This window comes from Panulirus ornatus, chromosome 9 (genome assembly GCF_036320965.1).
Source record: "Panulirus ornatus isolate Po-2019 chromosome 9, ASM3632096v1, whole genome shotgun sequence".
Classification (NCBI taxonomy): domain Eukaryota; kingdom Metazoa; phylum Arthropoda; class Malacostraca; order Decapoda; family Palinuridae; genus Panulirus; species Panulirus ornatus.
In genome coordinates this window covers 51,481,702-51,487,701 of record NC_092232.1, presented here as the reverse complement: position 1 = coordinate 51,487,701, position 6,000 = coordinate 51,481,702, and the positions used below count along the sequence as shown (strand labels likewise).

Here is a 6,000-nt window from a genome sequence, read left to right as displayed (position 1 = left end):
GAAATTACCCTTCTTTACCTTTTCCCAATTTCTATTTTGATAATTTGGTGTCTTTATGGAAGGAACCTGCAGTACGTTTTTCTCATTATTCTATAAAGACATCTATGCCTCTTTACAGGATGGGTTCGTTGTGTGGGGTGTCGAACACTGGTGTTGGATCTTCGAAGCGTTAGGATCGAGGCGATGCACCGCTCAGCAACACTGGCGGAGGACTCTGTAAGATTATTCCTTCCTGAATTCTGTACTTGATACTGGCAGACAACAGCATCGACTGTAACTGCCAGTTTACCGCCAATTCGCAGTCAAGAGTTTCGGCTTTTAACAACAGTACCGGATTAATGCTTCGAAGCTTCATTTGGTTCTATCGAAGTTTCACGCGATTTCATCGACGTTTCATGGTTTATGTGGTGGAAGTTGGGCCTAGCTGTTCATCTTCCTTCACCAGTCATGCCCACGAGAGTCATCCAGAGGGATGAATGTGGCTGCCACGCCGGCCGATGGCTGACGCGAAGAGAGATTGCCTGAATTTCTCGATGAAGACTGACTGATCCAGACGAAATCATCTGGTACTCTCGTTATGCTTCGTACAGTTCCATTATCGTTCGAGGTATACGCAACACACGTCGTAGTCGTGCCTCTTTTTATGGTGAAATAAAAAGAGAAATTCGTCGTATTCTTAGACCATTACGAGACAATTTGCTTCGCCTTTTTCAATCGATGGTTCCCTTCCAAAAACCCGTCCGCTGGTCCTAATTCACTTACTCGTGCATACATAACTAATAATAAATGTGATTACGGATTCTAGAAATAAGATAATCGTGCATGATTACGTTACAGTACAATATGTAAAGTATGATTCTTTTTTTTGTGTGTGTCTTTAAATCATTCTACTGGTCGAGATGAGGAGAGTAAATGCGTTTAAAAGTAAGGATTGAAGTGTTTCAACAATATCTCAGGTGAGTTACCACCCCTTTCAGGTGAGGTCCGTCCCTTTCAGGTGAGGTCCGTCCCTTTCAGGTGAGGTGCACCTCCTTTCAGGTGAGGTGATCCCTTCAGGTGAGATGCCTCCCTTTCAGGTAAAGTACCCCTTTTCAGGTGAAGTACCTCCTCCTTCAGGTGAGGTACCTCCTCCTTCAGGTGAAGTACCTCCTCCTTCAGGTGAGGTACCCCTTTCAGGTGAGGTGCTCCCTTCAGGTGAGGTACCCCTTTCAGGTGAAGTACCTCCTTCAGGTGAGGTACCCCCTTTCAGGTGAGGTGCCGCCCCCCTCAGGTGAGGTACCCCCTTCAGGCAAGGAGGCGCGACGGGTCAACATCTACTTGATAAGAGGCAGCTCCTGGTTGTCGCACAGGTCCATGTTGTAGTACACGGCGTCCGAGTTCGAGTTGGACGACGTCATGGGCATCGCAGCGCCGTCAGGATCTGCCTCCAGGCGAAGGGCACTCGTCCGGTCTCCCCTTCTGCAGGAGGTTAGGATGAGTGAGATTGTGTAGAGGAGGGACAGGTGTTGGAGGAGGAGGAGGGACGGGAGACGGTGGGGGAAATGATGGGAGACAGTGGTGGAGAGACAGGACAAGTTTTTGGAGGGATAGGAGACGGTGTGGATAGACAGGTTATGGAGGAGGGGCAGATGACGGTGGTGAAGTGATGGAGAGACGGAAGGTGTTGGAGGGACATAGGAGACAGGACACATCGTTGGAGGGACAGGAGACGGTGTGGATGGACAAGAGACTTATGATAGAGGGATAGGAGATGGGGTTGGAGGGAGAGGAGACGGCGCTGGAGGGATGGGGGACGGTTAGAGTGACAGGAGACGGTCGTAGAGGAGGTTGTAGTTTTGATTAGTGGGGTAGTATGGCAGGATTGGCATCAGTGAATAAACCAACAGAAAACGAAGCTGCAGGATATCAAAAGAAAAAAGAAAAAAAATGAGAAGATTATTTGAAAGGTATGACCAACACTGCTCTTGGCTCGTGAAATATGAGACAGCTGGAGCTTGTGTGAAGAGGTCTCGTCATGAGCACTTCCCTCTCGAGAACAAAAGTGAACGTGTTATTAAGAAGCATATGGAACCTCGACACATCAGCCAAGAACAGTCTTGGGTAATGTGGACGTGAAGGATGATAGGATCAGATCCCTTACGTGTTAGGTATAACTACATTCAAACCCTCTTTTCCCCCCACACAGAGTCAATGTAAACAAGGAAGTGAAAATCTACGAAAGACGAGGCGGTAGAAAAAGAGAAGACGAGGTAGGAGGAGCAAGGCACATGTGGTCTTAGCTTTTACATGGGGGAAAAAAAATATGGATTTTTCCATCCATGTCTTAGCTTGTACAGGGGCAAAAAAAGAAATGGATTTTTCATCCATGTTTACTTATATGATTATGACGACGCCCTTCAATATCCCTCAGAGCTGTAGGAAGGTTATTAATTTTCCCCTGGTTTTTTTATGGCGGCGAAGAGAAGGCTCATTGATTAATAGGCTCAAGGTGAGGCAATGGGCCAGAATCCTCAGGGTCTGTGTTCTGACACACTCAGTTTATTCCAGACTACACTAAGCTCGGTACCCTTCTTATTATGACGCACAAAATCACTATCTTAAGATAAATGCAACACTGTGGTCTACTGTCTATCACAGGGAACTCATATTATCCTCACAGACGAGGGGTGTGTTCAAGCAGTGGAGGACCACAGCACCCTCGGAACCTATGTTGTATTCAAGCAACAGAGGACCCGGTGACACCTTCACAGCATATGTTGTGTCAATGCAACAGAAGATCCGTTGCACCCTTACATTATGTGTTGTTTCCAAGCAATAGAGGACCCGTAACACCCATACAATTGTTATTTCCAAGCAAGTGAGGATACATAGCACCCTCAAAGGTTGTGTGTTCTGTCCAAGCAACAGAACGTGTTATGGTTAAGTTATAGAAAATCCATATTACCTTCACAGCATGTGTTGTGTCCATGAAATCTATGAATTCATGTCCTAAAGCATCAGCAGAGGGTGGAAAGTGGGAGATCATGAAGCACTACAATCGACATAGAAGTCTTGTCTTTCGCTTCAACACTGTAGTAAAGGATTGAGGATATGTCTTTGGGGATGTTTCGAGGGTTTCAATGTGCCTGCTTTCTCCTACAGAGATAGAAATAAAACTATGATAGATATAGATACATCAGGATCAGGAGATCTATAATGTATAGAGTAAAAAACAAGGTTTTTCGTCTCTCTCTCTACAGACCTGGGCTTGTCGAAGAGGGAGGTGGGTCTTGGTCTCCTGACGTTGTGGAAGACACTGTTTGGGCGAGGCATCTTGACGAAGCATTTGCGATAGGTCCTGTTGACTCGGCAGTGGCACGCCCCCACCTGTGGCACACCAGTCACATGACTCACACACGACCCCCAGGCTCCACCCCCGAGGAGATGAGTGGTGGAGGAGACAGGGGGAAGAGAGAGAGAGAGAGAGAGAGAGAGAGAGAGAGAGAGAGAGAGAGAGAGAGAGAGAGAGAGAGAGAGAGAGAGGTATAGGAGACACCCTGTGGCAAGGGGGTTAGTAGGAGTGTAGAAATTAGGGTGGTAAGTCTCAGGGTGTGTACTGGGGTGTAGAGAGGGAGAGGGTCCAAGGTTACACCCTGGAGTAAGATGTTAGTAGAGGTGTAGAATGTGATGAGAGGGCCTTAGGCCACACCCTAGAATTAGGTGTCAGTTGAGGTGTAGAAGGCAAGAGGAGGGTCCTAAGCTACACCCTAGAGTAAGATGTTAATATAGGTGTAGAATGTAAGGAGATGTCCTTAGGTTACACCCTAGAGTAAGGTGTTAGTTGAGGTGTAGAATGTAAGGCGAGGGCCCTAGGCTACACCCTGGGAGGGATATTGAGGGTGTAGGACACAAGAAGAGAGAATCAGAGCGTAAGTTACATATATTACAGATATTACACACATTGATATAAATATTTCCAGGATTCATGTAAAGAGATTAAGGTAATAATTTACTCTCTCCTTCCTCAGTATAATACTGGAATGGCTGACTTCTCTTACAGAGTCTTTTATCAATGTTCGACAACGGCAAAAATTGTTCGGGAGGAAGGTTCACAAAGATGTCTAGTCTTCAATAGGAAATGGGAGACTAGCGTAGCGTAAGGCAACTGAGTAACCTCCTCCTCGGCTTTAGTGTATGGTTCCACTAATGTTCCTGAAACCCTGGCCTATAAATCGACGTAGGGCAGAAGCAGTCTTTTACAGCTCTTAAAGGAGCATTGACCAATGTCTATTCTAAGATTACTGAATTGGTTGGCATTTACATTAATTCTGGTTTTAGTTCTGACACTTAGTTGATGTAAAATAAACATGAAAGTAAGGCTTCGACCGGATTTTTGTGTTGTTTTTCTGTGTGTATGACGTATTTCATTTGTTGTACACTTTATTCTTCTTCCTCTTAGCTAAGAACACGTTTCTGGTGATCCTTTAGTTTATTTCAATATCTCGCCAGTCCCTACACCACATGACCGCTGCTGGACATTGGTAGAGCAACAGATGCATGTGAATTTCAATAGCGAAGGCAAAAAAAATGTAAAAAAAAAAAGAATGAATAGAATTTGAGAAACTTTGGAGGCCATAAACCAGTGTACTATATGGCTGACGTCAATTCATTTTAAAAGTTTTAAAAAATAAAAGGCGAGCGTTTTTTTCCCTCTTAAATTACTATTTCACTGTACCTTGCTTGTTGTTATAGCCCTCCATTTGTTTAAGTAAGGTCATAAAAACCTTTCCTCAGTTCTCCACTGACCTAACTCTAACCTTACCCAGCCCAGGTTGAGCTAGCTTAAGCTGGGCCGAGCCTAACTTGGCCTGGTGGTCAGATCGGTGTGAAAATCGGTCTATCTAAAATTTAAGTCTCCATATTTTTTTAAGGTCCTCCCTTTTCCAATGGGGCTCACATAAGGTTGTGAGAATACGGAAGAGAAAGTGCACAGATTGATTAAGATATTCACCTTTCCTCTCGCACATTTCTCTCATATCTTAGCACCATAAAAACCCTTGACTTCTGCAGTTATCTTCGAAACAAGATAACTGATCCATTGGCACCCAAACCTTTGGCTTGTTAAGTTATCTTCGAAACAAGATAACTGAAACGTTGGCATGAGGAGAAGCGAACCGAGCCACTGGATGGCTCGTCACTCAAGAGGACCCTTTTGGACTTACCACGAGAGCGAAGATGAGCAGCGCTGAGGCCAGGGTGGCTATGGCCACGTAGATGTTCTTCAGGTGGTAGAGGGGCATGTCCATAGGCAGGTGGCCATCTAGAGGCACGGACTCCACCGTGGCCACAGCTCCTACCGTCTCGGGCACCGCCTCATCTGCACGGGCGGAGCCAAGACGTGGGGAATTAATGGTGTTGGTTGAGACAGAGAGAGGCTGAGGGACAGGGAGAGGTAAGGAGACGGACAGACGGAGAGAGAGAGAGAGAGAGAGAGAGAGAGAGAGAGTCAGAGAGTCGTACACAAACATACTTTTTTTGAAGAAGGATTAGTGTTTTGAAGAAGATTCTAAATCAACAATTGCCAGAGAAGTGTACGAGGTCAAGTGGCAAGGGGTCGAGTGCAAGAGATATGAGTGTGGCAGAGGCTGGGAACTGAGGTAGACAGGTAACTGAAATATAACCCAGGGAAATGCTGCTGGGGGAATAAGGGAACACCAGAGAGGAACAGTTTAAAAAGACATAGAAGAATAGATTACATCATAACGAAGGGGAGAATAGATGTTAGATAACATAAAATGGGGGAGAAAAAGTAAAGGAAAATGGACCTAGAGGAGGAATATAGATTAAGGAAGATATCATCATTACAATCAATAAAATAAAACTAATCATGTTAATGATAATTCACGGAAACTTTTACGAGAGAAATTAGTTAATATAAAAAAGTATTAAATAAACGCTTGATAAAGAATTTTAGACATTCTAACGGGGTCCAGTTTGTTTGAGTATCAGAGAGTCACATTT

General features: G+C 44.9%; 1 protein-coding gene across 2 annotated transcripts in view; it reads right to left on the bottom strand.

Moving 5' to 3' along the window:
* Positions 1-467: 467 nt before the first annotated feature.
* Positions 468-6,000, bottom strand: part of LOC139750419 (uncharacterized) — a 263,814-nt gene continuing 258,281 nt past the window's right edge. For both annotated transcript variants that reach the window (XM_071665196.1, XM_071665197.1), the window contains exons 12-14: positions 5,202-5,356; positions 3,242-3,366; positions 468-1,458 (exon numbers count right to left, since the gene is read on the bottom strand). In XM_071665196.1, the coding sequence (XP_071521297.1) occupies positions 1,314-1,458; positions 3,242-3,366; positions 5,202-5,356 (425 nt within the window). In that variant the 3' untranslated portion in view covers positions 468-1,313. The remainder of the gene's footprint in view (positions 1,459-3,241; positions 3,367-5,201; positions 5,357-6,000) is intronic.